The sequence below is a fragment of the Anolis carolinensis genome, chromosome 5 (assembly GCF_035594765.1).
Source record: "Anolis carolinensis isolate JA03-04 chromosome 5, rAnoCar3.1.pri, whole genome shotgun sequence".
Lineage (NCBI taxonomy): Eukaryota > Metazoa > Chordata > Lepidosauria > Squamata > Dactyloidae > Anolis > Anolis carolinensis.
Window position 1 is genome coordinate 20,137,514 of NC_085845.1, and position 19,298 is coordinate 20,156,811.

General features: G+C 37.4%; 1 protein-coding gene across 3 annotated transcripts in view; it reads left to right on the plus strand.

Annotated features, from left to right (window-relative positions):
• The window catches only part of ccser1 (coiled-coil serine rich protein 1), an 815,269-nt gene extending 803,957 nt beyond the window's left edge, over nt 1-11,312 (plus strand). For 2 of the 3 annotated variants that reach the window (XM_062983628.1, XM_062983629.1), the window contains exon 10: nt 39-11,312. In XM_062983628.1, coding sequence (XP_062839698.1) covers nt 39-524 — 486 coding nt within the window. In that variant the 3' untranslated portion in view covers nt 525-11,312. The remainder of the gene's footprint in view (nt 1-38) is intronic. The other variant, XM_062983630.1, reaches the window with a different exon arrangement.
• Nucleotides 11,313-19,298: the final 7,986 nt, after the last annotated feature.

Here is a 19,298-nt window from a genome sequence, read left to right on the forward strand (position 1 = left end):
CATCCCAACAACTCCCTTTTCTATTTTCTCTGCTGCAGGCTATATTTCTAAACAAAATGGCGAGCCAAACTCTCAACACAAAGGACCGAAAGTCAGCACATACACCCACCGAGGACCATTTTAGATATACGTCAGGCAACCAAGCATCCTCCTATGAAAGCAAAAGCTGCCAGCTGTCAAGTGTGTGTCTCGGCAACCTCTTGAAAGAGAAAGAAAGAGTGGAAGGCATCACGCACACAAGAGACACTTATGAAACCTTCACTTCAGAGGTCAGTCAGAATGGCGTAGCAGCAGAAGCGCAAAAGATGTCCAAGTTGACAGCCCTGGCTGAGAGCAACTCAGTTTTTTCTGGGGCTCTGAAAGACCAAACTCCTGCCCCTCGACAACATTCTACTTTCATAGGAAGGCTGGGGCAGCCTCCAAGAGGACCCATCTCTTTACACATGTACAGCCGAAAAAATGTTTTCCTACACCACAATCTTCACACGTCTGAGCTCCAGTCTTTAGGCCAGCAAGATGGGTAAATGGAGTCGGCACATTATTTATTAAAGACAGAGCCTGGTGGTTAGTTTAATGGACCACCAAGGTCTTTTTTTTAACTGACTTGAATTCTCATCAGCTGCTACCTACAAGTTTTTTTAAAGTTTATTATTGTTGTCTATGAAAACTGAACTTTCCCTCTAAAGTGTGGATTGGGAGAGGGGAGGGAGGGGTAGGCTCGCATGTTAATGTAAATGTGTGATTAAAATGTTTTGTGGAATTCACCAGAGTATAATGTCCCAAAATTAAGGAAGCCAGTACAAAGGTGCACTGGCTTCAAAAGAAATGGATGGAACAAATCCATTGAATGTCTAAAAAGCACCCCCCCCCCTTCCTACCATTAATTTCTCATTTATAAATTATTTGAAGACAATTTCAAATAACATTCTGTTCCTTTTAAATAATGTGACTGTGAAAGTAGATGTGAAGAAAGGGTAGAAGATTAGATTAAAAATTCCAAAATGGGTACAAAATCAAAAGATAAATGGTATTTGGGATTTTCTGTCCATATTCTGCTTTGCTTTGTTTTTGTAGTTTGTTTCCTCATGTGTTGGTGCAGAGCCTGCTTTTACAAAACTTAAGAAGAACCAGAGAAACATTATAAGAAGGCCCTGCTAAATCAGATGGAAGGACATTCATTGCTGTTTGCAGATGCTGTTTGCAGATGCTGTTTCCTAACTCCAGTCGGTTGCTTCTTGGCTTACCAAAGCAAGGCATATATATATTTTTCAAGTATATATTCAGAACCTTTCATTGAGATTTCCTCCTGAATTATCCCATGGAATAGTTTATTATTAAGCATTTTCTGCACAATTGATGTCACCAACACAGGATGATACAACAGTGATTTATGCTTACCTATGTTATATTTCTTCAGGATCTGGTATTTTCAGTTGTATTGTCCCCACATGTTAAGATTTGATTTATTAAACAAAGCCAACTGCCCATTATTTTTTGGGTAATATTAAAATATGAAATGTAGATGTGAACTTTTTGTACTGGAAACTTCAAAATCTCTCAGATTTTGGGGACATTACTGTTGCCACCACCTCCCCATAAACCATCTTAAAAACAAGGGTTTTGTCAAAATTTATCAGTATAAAGGGTTTCTTAAGGAGTGAGCCTTACATGTCCAAAGTGAAATGTACTGACTGATTTTTCAAGCATAACACCATATGCCATAGCATTGTTCTGCAACTGAGGGAACATCTGCAAAGAGGTGCTGTGTCAACATTGTAGGCTCAGATGTAGGATTGGGATGCAGCACAAGTTCGTTAACTGTAAGCACTTGCTTTGTCAAAGCATTATGAAAAGACAGTGATGTAATCACTAATCAGTGCCACCAAATTTAATAATCCCACAGACCTCTGAAACTGTATTCCTTCTTGCTGAACTAAAGTCATATAAGACAGGGGGCTTCAAAGGAAGATCTTGTATTGTCATGTTAAATAGCATCTTATTTCTAGATCGATGCAATGGCACTCAAAGTACGAGCCTTAAGGGAATTTGAAATCCTTTTGCATATGAGGTCTTTATTAAGGTATTTAAACAAGTAGTTTAGTTAAGGTGGACAATGTGCAATACATGAAGCTTTGTTGTAAATATTTGAGGTAGATTCTTACCTGAGTTCTGAAAGATGAATCTGCACTGAGATGTGGGTTTCTGTTTCCAGATCCTCTTTGTAGATGCACTCTATAAACAGAAAAGTATTACATAGAAAGAGAGAAGCAAATATCTCTGGAATCCAGTCTTCCAATCTGCTAATGCTGAGTTTGCATTTGTATCTTTTAGTAGTCCATGAACATATGAAGCTTTCTCAGTACTCATTGCCTATTGAGAAAGTGGAGCTTAATCTAGCTCACATTTTTCTCATGACTGATGCTATTCAGTCTGCTTGCAGGTGGGATATTTATATGTGCATATTTAGAGTTCCCTATTATCACACAATTATGGGATTGGCAAGTTTGAATACATTAATGAGCTATATCTCACACATTAGAAGGGTCTCCTGGGGTTAATAGATTTGCAAGATATACCACACAGATTTGTAAAGGATAAAATTGAATGTCAAATTATTGTAAAACTTTCACACTTCTGAATAATGCTTAAATTATTCAAACTCTGCAACCAATACCTTGAAAGAATTCCTGCTGAACAAAGTGGTGGTTCCTTTTGAGTTCATAGGATTGATCTGAACAATGTCTTTAAAATACTCAAGACCAGAATTTGGTGCATATATTTTTCTCACCTAATGTTAGTAAACTACTGTTTATGATGTAACATGAGCAGAATGACTTAAATTACTGCCAAAAACATTCAGTTTACATAATTCCTTTTAGTCATATTCTCTGTATGGTTGAGGACTTGTAAAATCAATCCTATGCACATTTACTAGAAAGTTAGTCTACCTGTATTTAATGGGGCTTTCATTTAGTAATTTTGTTTAGATTTGGAACATTTCTACGTGATTCTAAATATGCTAGGATTCAACCAAACATTATGCTGAATTCAGATAATGCAGTTAATAATTCTTTTTTAAAAAGGAGATTGCATAGAAAATTATCAGGGTTACACAACTTGAGCATGGGGAAATAATCTCTTCCTAACAAAGTGTGGTAGGATGCTTCCCTTGGGACACGGGAGGTTTTCTGTGTCCCATAGAGAACAACGGGGCCAGCATGGGAGGAAGCCACATGGGGAAGCATAGCTGTGGGCAAGGTGGGGCATGGGGCACTGAGACTGCCCCACTGCCTGCAGATTCATCATGGAGGCTGGCGAATTGCCCTACAGGACAATATCAATGTGATGAAGTCCTTAGGCTGGATCTACACTGCTTTATAATGCAATTTGAAAGTAATTACATGGTCAGTGTAGACCCATATAATGCAACATAACTGCATTGAACTGCATTATATAAATTCACAATGACCATGTAATGCAGTTCCAAACTGAATTATACAGTAGTGTAGATCCAGCCTTTTAAAAACATGTTATGACATAGTTCAATGAGTATGCAGCTAGGGGGGGCTAAGACAACTCTCTCATCTCCTGGTAATAATCTCACTATTTTAAAAAGTAAAGAAACGTAGCTACATTATATGTAATTGTTATAAATTGGGCTAAAACTAGGAAGATTAGGATGTGATCCCCACTCCTACCAGCCAGTACCTTATTGGCATAAAAGCTTATTTTGGTAACCTCTGGGCAATCACACATTATAAGCCTAACCTGAGCAGATTGTTGTACAGATTTTTATTTTTTTTAATTTTTTTAAAAAACCCTGTGTTTCTTCTTTTAGGGCAGTGGTCCTCAACCTGTGGGTCCCCAGATGTTTTGGCTTTCAAGTCCCAGAAATCCTAACAGCTGGTAAACTGGCTGGGGTTTCTGGGAGTTGTAGGCCAAAACACCCGGGGTTGAGAACCACCATTCTAGGGCAATGCTAAATTCAAATGTAGCTTCATCAGATGCTGCATTTCATTACATTTCACGAAGGATTTTCTCAATCAGAACCTTTGTTCTGGTTCTTGCTTCTCACTTATCATTGACCACCATGGTATACTATCCACCCAATAAAATTAAAATAGGTCAGTATATCTTAGGTGTCTACTGTCAATTAAATTATTTCTGTATTGAGATCTCTGTTTTCATGTTAATGAAAGAAGTAGAGTGAAAAATATATTTGAGGGCTATTCATTTGGAGTTTCCATGTGCATCTATAGAAAGTGTTGTTAATTGGAACCCTACTTCAACTCTGGCAATTTAGACTTACCATTCCACAATCAAGGCAATTCTTTCTGGGATTCAAATGCACTATTTTGCATAAATGAAGATGCATCTTCCATTTTATACATATATAATGCTTGTTTATTTATTGGGCAGGCACTGTTTTGAATTACATTTTGTAATAGGGGTTATTGTTTAAGCCTGAACTAAGGAAATTGAAATCCTAATATTTTCTTGGACATTTGTTTTACAGCTAACATTGAAACAAAAACTTTGTGAACAGTAGAACAGTTTAACTAAGGTATATTGGTTAGTCATGTCAACTTGTATCTGTTTTTGTATCAGTCTTTTCAGCATTGCTATAGTATTAATTGTAATACTAACAAGTGAATCCCCCTAAGCAGAAGGGTGGCATTCACCTAATATTGTACAGTAACAAGACCTTTAAATGAGATACTTTGCAACTTCTGCTTGTGTACAGTGCAAGTCATAAAACAATGATGTGCAGACATTCTTTCAATGAATTCCTTTGTACTGAAAAATCTCTAGTTTTCTAAGACAGTTCTGTGTATAAAAAGGATTTATACATCATTCCAAGGCTGTACATACCCAATTTTCTGACATCACACAAGGGAAAAGAGCTTCTCATGTTTGGCAAGAATGTGTTTCTTTTTCTTTCGTTTTCTTTTTCTGAATGTGTCTTTTAGATAAAAACTGAACTCTTGCAAAATGCCAATAGCAAAATGCTTCTTCTAAGATGGTTGTTGTTGCCAAATATGACTTTCAGAACATCATGGCAGTATCCCTGATATTTTAAGATGAACTTGATCCTTCAAGGAGACTTTTGACTACAATTGGTCGCTTTCATTTTTTTTCTCCCAGATGAAGCTCGGCTCTGGTATGGCATTGAGTTTTAAACATGCATGGTTGAAATCCTGTATCAGCTACTTAGTTAAGTATATTTAAGTGTACCTATAGCTTACAATTAGTTTACTATACTTAACTAAGTAATTTCCCTTGGCCTGGCCTTCTCACCAAACCTTACATCATTCACTCATGCTTGGATCACTGGCAGAATGGATATCGTTCTCTTTATACAACTGATGTCTCATAAAGTTGGTTTGAGGTAGAGTTGTGATCGTGGCAGTTGTGATACAGTTGTGAATATGTACTGATCGTGAATACAAAACAGTTACCTAGATTTATTCATCCATAACAATTTTGTATCCACGATAGCTACTTAGTTATGAGGGTGGCACTATTGTCACAATTACAAGTCCCCTATAAACCTACTTTCCTATGCATCCAGCTGCATGAAGATAAGGACAGCACCAATTCAAAATTTGCTCCTAAATATATTTGAATCACTGAAAAGGCCTTAGGCTCTCAAAACTTTGATAAATTTAAAAATGTCCAGTGATATAGACACATTGTCATGCCTTTGATCTTCTACTCACTGGTGGCTGATGCCTTCCATATTGGTGAAATTCTTCCTTAATAATAATCTTTATTGAAGCTTTTTTCCATTATTGCATCTATCTATCTAAAGGGGAGAGTAGGGAGGGAGGATCAGGGTAAATGGGAATTGGTGAAATTCTTGATTGCTTCTCTGTCCCCAAGCTTCAAACCAGCTGTCCCATGTGGTTTTCTCACATCCTATTTATAATGAAGCCACTAACCACCACACTAGTCTTACTAGTGAACCTTTCCCAGTTCTTTTTTAATTATCAAAATACGTTTTGATTCCCGTATATGTTGAGGACACATTTTAAGACTCCCTGTGGATACCTGAAGCTGTGGATAATAGAAAAACCTCTATTTTGACTGTACTTGGGCCAGAAGTATACCATAGAATAGCACAGGAGGGTCTAGAGAAGTCTTCAAACACTTCCAGGAGGGAAAATATTTTGTAATGTCAGTAAATGAAACTGTGGATATGCAGTCCATGGACAAGGTGTCATACTGTCATAATGTTTATAAAGATTGTAAACTCATTTAACACAGGGATTTTCTTTTCTATTTATATTATCCTGTGAAATGTCATGTCAATTGACACTGTGTACAAATATTAAATCTTGAATCTTGAAGGGGATTGAGGAATCATTTCAAAATCTGCCTAAGGCGTATATGATAGCCCTGCTGTCTTTGGTTTTCATTGAAGAGCAAAAGCAGTATAGGACAACAAGAAACTTGTCTGCCTCATACCAGGTCAAACCTTTAGTTCCAGTCATCCCTTGGAAGTGTGTGTGTGTGTACATACACACACTTTCACACACACAGTCAGGACGAGATATTTCACATAACCTTCTGTGACTCTTTTAACTTGAGGTGACAGCAACTGAACCAGAGGCTTTCTGGATGCATTGTATGTCCTTTGCTGCTGAACTACAATCTCTTCCCCTTGAAAAGAGTTGGGTGTTTTTTAATGAACCTCATGACCTAAACCTATGAGCCACTGTGCAAATAGATGCTTAGAATGGAGTATAATGGCTGTTTCAGCATTGCAACATCATGACCTGTTACTTTGCACCAAGTGGCACAGCATATAATTGGGCAGATGATTTTGTAATTATTATGCAGATTGGATGAATGAGTGTTCAACTATTAGGAAAGCCAGCAATTTAGAGCTCATAAACATATACTCTTCACCACTTTGCATTGCAGATGTACCTCTGGAGGCTTCAGCCTAGCAAAGGCATTTTCATACCATATCCTGTTTAATTGCATTTTATCTTTTTTTTATCATCAGGGTTGGGTTTTTTTTAAAGCTTTGTCTTATTTCAACCTTGTTGTAAACCACCAATGGAACCATGTGTGCCATTGAATGAATTGATACATAAATATGTCAAGATAATTTTGCTGCTTAGGAAGAGACTTTTGTTGCAAATCTGAGGAAAAAACTAGCTAGAAAGGAACTTTTTCATTGATGGCCTTGTTCAGAGTTTGTAAAAGTTATTTTTTTCAGTCTCAGGTCCCAGACTCTCCCAGCCAGTATTGCTATTGCCCTTTCTGGTTGTGAGATTTAGTCCAAAAAAAGGTCCTGCCAATTGCCAGGCTTTGTTTTTGCCCCAACTCGTTTCTTTTAATAATTCTTTGCTCTTTCTTTTCATGCCCATTTTCCTATTATAAAGGTAGTTGCATACCTTACCATACAGTTCCTCCCTCCCTTTACCCATTATGTTATTGAGGTTGGCAAAAGAATATTACAAATACAACTGGGTATGTGCTGGCATTTCCAATGTCATTAAACTAAGACTCAAGACAAAACATGCAGCCCAAAATAAGTGAGCAACAGATGTTCTGCAGAAGCCTGATGGAATGGATAAGAATGACAGATTGGTAGTTTGTTCTCCCTTCTGATGGCAGCAGCTCAGAGTTGCTTTCAATCATGTTTGCAATGAAGCAGAACTATAGATATAATGTTTATTTATTTATTTTAATCACCCAATTTGAATTCTAACTAAGTAACCCTGGGAGAAAAAGAGGGGTGCACCAAGGGAGAGTAGTTTCTATAGGAACAATACATTTGTTTGGGAGAAGAGATGTTACTACTGTCAATGCTGCAGTATCCCATTTCTCTGCCTACTGTATCTTTGTTTTTGTATAGTTTCTTGCATAACCAAACTGAGATGTAACAGAAGTTATTTTAAATTAAGGCAATGTGAAGTAAGACAAATTGTGTAGGGCATGTAGAATTGATGTGGGGACATGAATTCTCTTCTTCCTGACATCACTTTCCTAAAGCCGCCTTGAGTCCTCCCGGGGAGAAAGGCTGGGTAAAAAAAATGATGTAAACAAAGCTCCTATGGATGCCTTGAACTTAAGCACAAACTTGGGGATATCACATTTAATGTACTCTCAGAGATTTTACCCAATTCTCCCTTCCCTTCCAGCTGTGAAACAAACATAATTCAAATGCTAGAGATGAGATTCTTCATTAATTTCATTCTCAAAGGAAACGACAAGTACTTTTAGCAATTTTATTTCTGCTTAAACATTCTGGGAATGTTTTAAAAAACTTGCAGGGTTTTTAATTAATATTTATAGTTCATGATTCATTCTGCACAAAATTTGTACATGGGTCTTTTGCACAGAAAAAAAGTTTTTTTTTCTGTACAGAATGTCTATTTTTCATGCAGAAGAATATTGGGTATTGTTTCAGTATCTGGGTGGAGGCCACCAGGGGGCACTAGAAAAAGAAGGATTTTATGGGGAGGGGGAGTTAAAGGAGGAAAAATATTTCCCCCGTTTTCACTGGTTATTCTCTCTCATGCTTCCCATTTCATAAATAAGGGTTGTTTCCATGATGGGGACATGGTTGGAGGAGATAAGAGGAAAACAGGGGGAAATGATTATCCTCCTTCAACCCCCCCCCCTCCACCCCCCCCCCCCAAATGGACTATCCTTTTCTCTCTAGAGCCCCATAGTGGCCTCTTCCCAGATAATGGAGCAGTACCAAAGATTGCAGTTGGGAATTTAGTCTGCACAAAATTTGTACATTGATATCTTTTAGCACAGAAAGCATATCCATCCATCCATTCATCTACATATCTAAGAGGTCACCATTTTCTCAGTACAGGTAACCTAAGGTTCCATCATAAACATTGCATCTCAGTAATCTGCAATTATCCTGACCCTATAATAAATCAATAAATAAAATGCATGGAAATATACATTTATTTTCCCATGGATTCCACAGTTAACATACGAATTTTAGTTTGAAACTTCCTTTTAACATTTTGCTTATACTTAGACTTTCTGAATATAATAATTTTCTTTATGCAGTTTTTGAGCTGGTGATTGTATTGCACATACCACCATCACGTTTTGATGAACTGAAATGTTCTCACATAATTCAATACCCTGCTTCCACATCTCATCCCCAGTTGCTACCGTAAAAAAACTTAGAAATGTAGTGTATGGCATCATATGATTGAGTTCAATTGAACCTTTTTTAGGTGCCACAAAATTTTTTTACAATTTTTTTGTCCTTTTTGCTGCAATAGACTAACATGGCTGTACCTCTGGAAATAGTTACACTCCATATACAACTCATAATCACCGCTTTTAGGAGGATATCAGTTAATTCTACTATATGATCAAAACTATGATTTATGGGATTGTTCATTTGGTGCAAATTGAAGAAATTGGAATGGCAAAATTAAGCAAAATAGTATTTGATTACATAAACTAGAAGAGAGAAATAGTGTTGACTTGATTCTCCAAGTAATCCTAGGTAGCATAATCAATAGCAAAGAGCTGCTCACAAGTTGTTTTTCAGGAACATCTGGAAGGCCCCACGATTTTTATGCCAATAAATAGTGAAAAATATTTCAATCTATATAATATACCTTTGAGAGATATACCATGTGGGATTTAGGATCAGAGTATAAATAATCTTATTCCTCTTTCCCCACTCATCACACTAATTCCAGTTCTGTTTTGATTCAAGCTGTCCTTTGTCATGCATTTGTGCATAGATGTCTAAATAGAACGATCTGTCTCAAACAGGAAACTTCTAACCATCTGCCAATAAATATGGTTGAGGATTATTTGCTTTCGTATTGTCAATCTGCCACTGCTCCTTGCTCAGTTCCTCTTTCAATATGATACCCTTTTAAAAATATGTCTCATTGTTATCCTATTTATCAGCCAAATTCATCAACATTGTGTAACTTTATTAAAGAAAGCCAAACAGAGCTCTGCCTTATCTCTAAATTTCTGCACTCTAACCTTCTCAATGCATTGTGAGCTGTTTTTGTTCTTTTAAAATCAATTTTGGAATGTCATTTAAAATGGTGAGTGGTTACAATGTTGCCCACTCTTCTGTTTAGTTGTAATTAATGTATAGTATTATTTAATTGTTTCAGCTTCAGTTTACGGGTGCTTGCTTAAAATATGGACTGTGCAACGAGAAAGTTTACAGCTAGAAGCAGTTTCATCAAAGCAGTTTCATGGTCAGGGTAGTTTGCATGTAAACAAATTCACACTGGTTTGTTTTATGTGAGCATAGGAGCTTGAGTTCCAGAAATTACAAACTAGATTTTAAATTCATTTCAGTAGGAAGACGTTGTTGTAGGCATAAAGAAGAATACGGAAACTATGATCTGCAGAAACCATGAAATGCCTCAAGGCACATGTGCAGTTCCCACCCCCAATATCCCTCTCTTTCCAAATATTTTTCACTAAAAATGGGTAGCTGCTTACATTTCTAAACTTCTAGTGCGATAGAGTTAGCCACTTTGTTCCATTTCCTCATGAGCCCTTAAGTCTGTACAGCTCTTTTTTTGGTCCAAAACAGAAAGTGACAATTTTGTGACTATCTGGGCACTTCTATTTCCAAAAAGAGAGAGAGAGAATTGCAGAGGCTTAAAATGGGTGAAGGGAAAATATGAATGAGATGAAACAAGGTGTTCCTTCATCAGCAGGCACTGGAGGATATGACACAAATCTTTCATAGATGTTTTTTTTGGGGGGGGGGTTGATTTTGTGTAGGAAAGGAAGTTCAGGGGTGCATCTCTCCATGGTCCCTCTCTATTCCTGGAATGTTTCCACCCCCGGTACAAAATGATGCACATTTAAATGTTTAAGTAAGTAAATGGGAATGTCTATTTGTATAAGGGCTCAGTGTTCACACTGGCCAGAGATCTAGACTCAGAAATCTGGACCAGGGGAATTGTAAGTAAAAGCAGTGATAATTTGTTGAATTTCCTTTTCTTCTGATGATAATCCTGAATTATAGGAGAGTTGTTCTAAAGGGCTTTTTGTGTATTTAATCATGCATCTTTTCTTTATTTATCATTTTAACAGCTGGCATGATCTTGTATATGATTATCTGTCACTTTCTTTTATTCATTGTATGTTTGAGTGGAGAAAACAAGAATGTTATTTTTGGATATTTGGAAGCAACATTTCTGTTATAACACCCTATTGTCAAGCAGAATGCAATGATGTTCATGTATCAAAGAGTTATTGTTGATGTTCATTCTAAATGGCTTTAATTTATTTTTTATTTTCCCCCAAGGTTTAATAAAAGCTGTTTAATAAAACTTCTGTGCTTTCATGACTTGAAAGAGGATATATCAAAACAACTTTTAATTTTAAGATGTAACTGCCAGATACTGTTTACATTCATTTGATATCAGGTACCAATGTTCAAGAAATCCACATTGAGTCCAAGAGTTTGACAGACTCAAATGTCCCACACTGTCTGTGGACCAAGCACGGCTTCTTTCCAGAATCCTCACATAGACAGATAGCTGCAGACTAGGGATGGAAAGTTTTGTGTCATAAATACTTTTCAAACATTATAAAGCATTAAAAAGGTTATTTTATTTAATTCACAATGAGGCAGAGTATACCATAGAGCAATACAGAGAAAGAAAGTAGATACACAGACTCTACAGTTACATTGGATACACAAACAAAGGGGAATTACATTTCTACTCAACATTCATATTACACATATACATTCATCCTTCACATGCATACATCACCATTCTTCCTCCATCTCCTGGAGAAGAACACCTGCACTTAGGCTAGATTCCATTCCCTGCAAATCTGCCACTCTCCAAAATGCACTAACTCTCTCTTCTTCCCATGGAGAAGATCGACAGGTGGGCCAGACTCCTCCGGTCTACCACCCTTTTTGTAAAGTGTCTCATATATAGCAATATTACTTGCTGATATTGTTCCAAAGTTGTAAATCAATTATAGGTGTTTTTCCAGCTAAACTCCATCAGTTTCTGGACAGATGTTGACTTCCTTAATTCATTTTCCTTCTTAAGGAGCATTGTGTTTGCTTCCTTGTGTTGTGGTTGTTTTTATTCTTAAACATAAGGAGCTTTGTTTGCTTTCTTAACTTAACTTAAAAGAGCCATTGTCTCTGATAATGTAAACATTATCTTTTTTTTCACTAAGAATTCAATAGTTAATCATTTGTCTCTGGTCATCAACAGTTCAGCAGTTCTCATCAGCTACTTTTAATTACAGTCCATGAATGTAATTTTCCAGGCCTCATTCCTTAGGATGGCATCTCCAGCCTCTACATATCACAAGCATATACCTTTCATACAATTCCATTCAAACCATGCATCATATTAATCCATGACAGTTGCTCATTTTCTTTCAAAACTGTCTGCTGGGTGAAATTTCTAAAGTTTTTGCATTGCTTGGGGTGATTTTTTTCAGGATATTCTCAGATTTTGTGATTTGTGTGAAATAAAGCCATGTCCTGGCCTGCCTTCCTCCTAGCCCATCATAACAGCTAGCAGCTATATTGGGTTAAGCTGCTGATTGCAGCATAAGGAGGATATTTCCAGTCCCTTACCACCGGCAAGTGAAGCTGTGACAATCAGAAGCAAGGCCCTATTGTGATTCCTCATCACAGCCTCACCTGTTAGTTGGAGAGGACTGGAAATGTCGTAATTCTTGTGCTATGATTAACATCTAAATAGACCTCCTTTGGACATTGACTGTTTAGATGAACTGGAACAGACATTTATGAATTCTTTCAATAGTAGGTTCTTACTGAATGTGTAGAACTTACAGAATTGTAACTTTTGGTTATGAATCTGTAATGACAATACAAATTGCCAGCCAAGATTATTATTTTTTGAAGGAATTTTCACGTTTATATAGTGGTGAGAAATCTTGTGGCAAATGACTTTCAAAACACTTTATAAACCATTTTTGATTTAGGACAATGACATTTGTGAGGGCAAACATATCAAAACTGTATAACTTTGAAAAGTGCGCAAAGAAAAATGTGCTCTTTTTAAATGTGGGCAAAATGATGCTACAATAGGCTTTGGACAATCAAGGAATATGTTCCCATTAAAAATGCATACAGTATGTGTACATTAAAAAAATATAAAAGGACAGGAGACATGTTTTGAGCCTCATAAAAGAGAAGAAAATTTTCTAACCAAGAGCAAAATAAAATGGAATCAGCTAATAAATAGAACATGGAAATGAAAGTGGTTGTCATAAAAACAATATTTTCTTCATTGAGCCTCAGTTATCCATTAGTTAGGATGGGTTTAGTTCCTTTTGTATCGTTTTCTATTGGGGGAGGGGACCTTAGACCTGGTCTTTTAAAGAAAAGGAGGAGTCTTACAGCCTTCTTTATCACCCAGAAACCATCTCTGCTGGTGGTTTTCTTATGGTGCCAAGGTTTCAGGAATCTGCAATATCTCTCATATCTAAGGTCTTTTAGACTCTGTGAGGAGTTAAGGTTCTGATTCTTCAGCATAATTAAATTCCTTTGTTAACTGTTTAACCTAAGCCTGTGAATTTCTTAGTCTGTTCTGGCCAAGAACAGGGCAAGTTGGGGAACAAAACAGTGGCAATCACAAATGTTCCATCTATTATGTTGCATTAAGTTACTTCACTAATGATGCATTCTTAGTAACCCTTTTTCAAATAAAGGAATTCATTCATTTTTTCTCTAGGATCACTGATCTAGAATTCCATACACATTGCACTCAGACACACGTGTGATGCTTCTTTAAAGAATGACTAATCTACCTGTACTAGGACTCATGTTATAATTCCTGCATCAATTATTATTCTCCTGCATGCATACTAACCTTTGGGTTTTGGACACTATGATCAGGATCCTACATCAAGCAAGTGGAACATGACAACCACCCAAACAAGTTTTTGGATAACTGTGCAGTGCAAGAATTGATGTCTAAAGTGTATAATGACCTTGGAATGACTTTAGACCATGATTTTTGGTTGGTGTGATTTTTAACTGTTGTAATGTTTAAATTTTTATGTCTAATTTTTTAAATATTTAATATTTTAAGCTTTGATTTTATATCTGTTTTAGACCTCACCTGAAGATCTGAAGTGTTCTAATGGCATAGTTTTGACGTATCCAAATTCCTGCTCAGTCCAGTAGGATAAATGTCAGTGAGCAATAGTGCTCTCCTCTGTATCTCCTCATTTTCTCTTCCTCCCTGCAAGCATGTTGGGTTCATACTTGTATTTGGGAACTAGAAGGATGGGGTACCCAAGGGTTCAGAGCCTCTTCTAATCTTCTACATCGTGCTTCCTGTTCAACCTTTTCCTGTGTTTGAGATGTGGACATTTCTGTGGGGCATGGCACTAGAGAAGGACAAGGTTTTCAACAGCAAGGATAGATTTTGGATCTGCCTAAAAGCAATATATATAATAAAGGTAAACTGTGTATTGTCTGTGTGTGACTTCAAGCTACCTGTCCATCTCAGCCATCACATTGATAAATCTGTCTGTGGTGCTTTATGTAAGCCACCACCTTGTACTGCAGTTGAGAACATAGGTATGCCAAACAGGTATAAATCAGCAGTTTCATGAGTGCTGAAATGTATAGTGTACCTCAATGCTGCATATGAAGAGTTTTGCAGAGAATATCCCCAACTGTTTCCCTTATCAGTGAGAAAACATGGATTAATGCATTGGAAAATATTCCACTGAAACAATTCTCAACAACTGTGAGATAGTTTTACCCCCCAAGCAAGACTGAAAAGACCAGCATTTTTGTTACCACTGCCAGCAATTAATGATGATGATAATAATAAGAAGAATAGCAATAACAATAATAAATCATGCAAAAAAGCTAATTTGCAAAAACAATCTCAAAAAGATAGGAAACATATAATTCTTGTGCAAGGAACCTTCCATTTACAAGGCCAATGTCAGGTCATGGTACAATTGTGTTAATGTGATCTGTAAATGTTTGTAAATGTTTTGCAATGTGATATTACTAGGCATTTGTAAAGGAACAGAAGGAATTATATGTGTTCATGTTCAGTATAAGTGGACTGTGGCTTGTTTTCTTTTCCATGTTTGTTTCAATCTTCATGTTTGTTTCAATTGAGAAAGGTTGGCCTCTTTTTTAAGAAGGCTTTAATTAGTCTTACCAATTTCAGACCCAATTTTGGCATCCCCCACTCTACATAACTCAGGGTTCATTTACTAGTGCTTTTCATGCCTAAGTACTCAGTCTGCTAAGTGCTATGAAATGAACCTGCAATTATCTGTAAGTGTGAAAATCAGAGCTCACTTTGAAAAGGAGGCCTTTTAGCCTATTGTTATGTTTTCTAATTTGGCTCCCAGTTAAATTCTACTCCCTTGACATTTTTGTAGTGTTGCAAAATCACTCTGCCTCTCTTGTGAATTTCAAACAGACCTCCTGATATCATTATTCAGGAAACGTGCTGGCACCCTCAATTGCCACCTGATCTAAAAGTGACAGCAGGGAGACATTTGTAGGACAGATCCTAATTTATGTCCTAATTGAAGCACTCAGAATAGATACTCCACATAGTTTCTACTCCATGCCAATTGTGCACATGTTCAGCCATGAGATCTTTATGCAACAGCAGCAGGAGTCCCAGCACATGAGATAGAGAAGTAAGAGTCTCCAACCCTTTAAGATTAGCTCATGGCCACTGCTAGCTGGTGGGCTTTCATTCAGTGTCAGCAAGAGTTGGGTCATTTGAGTACTTCTGAAACAGGGTCCAGTTTCTGCATGGGTATGATCAATTCCAGGAGAGGGGATATAGAAATTAATTGAATAAATAAATGATAAAAATTCAATAAATAAATCATAATCAAAATAATAGCAGCACAAAAGTCCTGTGAGCCCATTCTTTAACCCCAGAACTTCAGTGCCACTAACCATTGGATCGTATTTGTTTTTCCTCAGTGGCTGAAGTGAGTGTTAGAAATAATATCATATGAAAGCTGACTGGCACAACCTGGATGGGGATCAGAACCAGATACAGTGAAGATCTTCCCTTGTGCTTTGCTACTCTGCTGCTGAATATGCATGCCTAGTGTGGAATACATCTCACCATGTTAAAACAGTGAATGTGGCTCTTAATGAGATATGCCACATTATCGCAGGATTATCTATGCCCTACACTGTTGGAGAAATTATACTGTTTAGCCAGTATTGCACCATTTGATATCCATCAGGAAGTAGCGGCTAGTAATGAAAGGACCAAGACATTAACACCTCCAGCCATCCTCTGTATGGATATCAACCAACCTGACGATGCCTTTAAAAAATAGTTTTTAAAAAGATATAGAGATACTTGCAGGAACACCTCAGCAAACAAGAGTCCAAAAGTGGCAAGTTGAACCCCGAAACCTCAGTCAGTGGCTGATACTGGATGAGAAACTCCCTCCTGGGCACATAGAAGACTGGCCAACTTGGAAAGCGCTGAACAGGCTGCACTCTGGTACCACAAGATGCAGAGCCAAACTTAAGAAATGGGGCTACTAAGTGGAGTCCACAACATGCGAGTGTGGAGAAAAGCAAACCACAGACCAACTACTACAATTCAGCCTGAGCTCTGCCACCTTCTTACAGTGACAACACAGGCACCCAAAGTGGCCAGCTTCTGGTAAAAGGAAATTTAGTATAATTCCAAGTTTTTAAAACTTTGTAATATTTTATACATTGTAACTGTGTTCTCAATTCACTTCTGACATGATAAATAAATAAATAAATGGCTGAAGTAACACACTAAATGTAAACATGAGGACAGAAATAATAAGAGTTGTGAGAAGTGACTGCTGGAAGAAAGGAAGCATTGGACCTCCCCCTGCCTTGCTTCAGCCCTGGGCTCCTAGCCAAAGATCAATTGTGCCAACTGAACACTAGTGAATGTGACAAGGACAAGAAGAACTTGGTACAATTCTATAGAGAGTTACCAAAATTCAAATGCTTCGCTCTGAACAGACATTTTTAGAGCCATCATAACAAAGGTAGCCATGGAGACACCTAGAGATAGCTGGATCTCTTCTGAGCTGTTTCTTTATAATGACAGCTTAGTCAGATGGCTTCTCTGGAAAGCCCCATTGAAGAAATTCCTGCATAGGAACACCCCACATGATTGGCCTATCCAGGGAACCTTGCTGCACCAACCACTAATTCCTTACCATTTGCTACAATGGATGTATAATGCTGTCAAATTCTCAAAAATGCTGGCCTAAAACCTGAATAAAGGGGGAGAAGAGCGGTATAACAAATAAATAAATAAATAAATAAATAAATAAATAAATAAATTTAATTTATCAATGTGCTGATTCACCATCCAATCATTGAGACATTGCCTTTATTTGTCATGTAACTTCCTGATATATCAGCAGTGCATGAGTGTTTTTGGAAAGAATCAGCACACCTGAAGCTCAGTTGAATCTCATCCAGCCCTTCTCAATGGCTATTTATTTTAAAGATGAAGGTTCTTAAGATCAATTTAGGGGATGCTGTGGATTTTTGGAAAAAGTTACAGAAAATGAACACATAAACTACTCTGGGACTTCCAAATCCAGACTGACAGAGTTTTGGAGCACAATACTCTTGACCTCACGATTGTGGAAAAAAACAAAGTATGGATCGTTGATGTTGCAATCCCAGGCAACAGCAGAATTGACAAGAAGCAACTGAAAAAGCTCACATGATACGAGGATTTAAAGATCAAACTGCAAAAACTTTGGCACAAGCCAGTCAAGGTGGTTCCAGTGGTGATCGGCACACTGGGCGCAGTGCCTAAAGATCTTGGTCTGCACTTGAAAACAATAGGCGCTGACAAAATTACTATCTGTCAGCTACAAAATCACTATATATATTATTTCTACCCCACCACCATCTCCCCGAAGGGACTCGGGGTGGCCAACAAAATCTACTACTATCTGTCATCCACCCTACTTGGATCTGCACATATTATTCCCCAATACATCACATAGTCCTAGACACTTGGGAAGTGTTGGACATGTGATCCAACACAAAAACCAATATAGTGATGTTATTTGCTGAGTATTAATCTTGTTGTGTATCTAACAACAACAACAACAACAACAAATTTCTTTGAGAAATTTCTGTTTGGATAGTGCCAATTTTTCAAATTGTCAGATATTTACTGTTTTTCTCATGTAATAATATCATCATGCTTTTATGAGTTTTGGATGGTGCTAATTTAGTATAAATTTCAGGAACTGGAATTGCTTTTTCAAGACAGAGGTCATTGAAACTTCTTTGGAGAAATGCCTGGTAGCAGTGGAGATTCCCCAGATGGCTTCCTAGCATACAGAATATTGTTCATATGAAAAATAGCAATAATTTCAACCTGCAAAGTGGTTATTTATACTGTTTAATATTCTGTTCAATACACTATAGAATGAATGTTACAAGTGAATGAGTAGAGGTCAGTCTTGCAGCAGCAGGCACTGACCTTTGTGCATTCATTAGAGACTCATCCATGTACAGCTCTATGTGTGGAGGGCTCTCGTCAACCATTCCAATAAACACACACAGGACAGATAATCTAGTCTCTGCTGCTCCAGAGAATAAAACATGAACCAATGAATTCAAACAAGAAGAAAAGATATTTCATCTAAACATCAGAGGAAAACATATTGAGTTGCTCAAGTGTAGAATAGACAGCCTCAGGCTCCCTCTACACTGCCAAATAAAATCCAGATTATCTGCTTTGAACTGGATTATATCACAGTGCAGGAGGGGACTCTGAAGACAGTGAGCTCTTTATTTGGAGGTTTTAAGCAGAAGTTGGATGACTGACTACCTCTTAGGAGTGCTTTCCTTGGGTATTCCTGCGTGTCAGGGCCATTGTACTCCTTTCCAAATGTATGATTCAATGTCCATCAAATTGTCCTAGCAGGCGATTTCACTGCACATCGTAAAAGAGGCTCACACTGAGCAAACATAAACACATAGTCTGGTTGTGACTGAGCACGACATCTGGATTTAGAATTGTTATTTAAATTCATTCTACCTTAAAAGGAAGGAAGAGGTAATGGGAAGGAGGTAAGCAGGTAGCCACTTGCAGGAAGCTTTGCAGATAATTTTTAGTGCAAATAAAAGCCCTGGAGCTGCATGCAACCCTTAAAGCTATTCTTTTAGCTCCCAAACTTTTCAATACTTTTCTGTTTTTCCCCTCCAGTATCTTTCTGCTTTTTGGGAGCATCCATATGCAGTCAGTGACTTTAATGTGTCACAGGTCTTCCCTGTACCTGTTTAA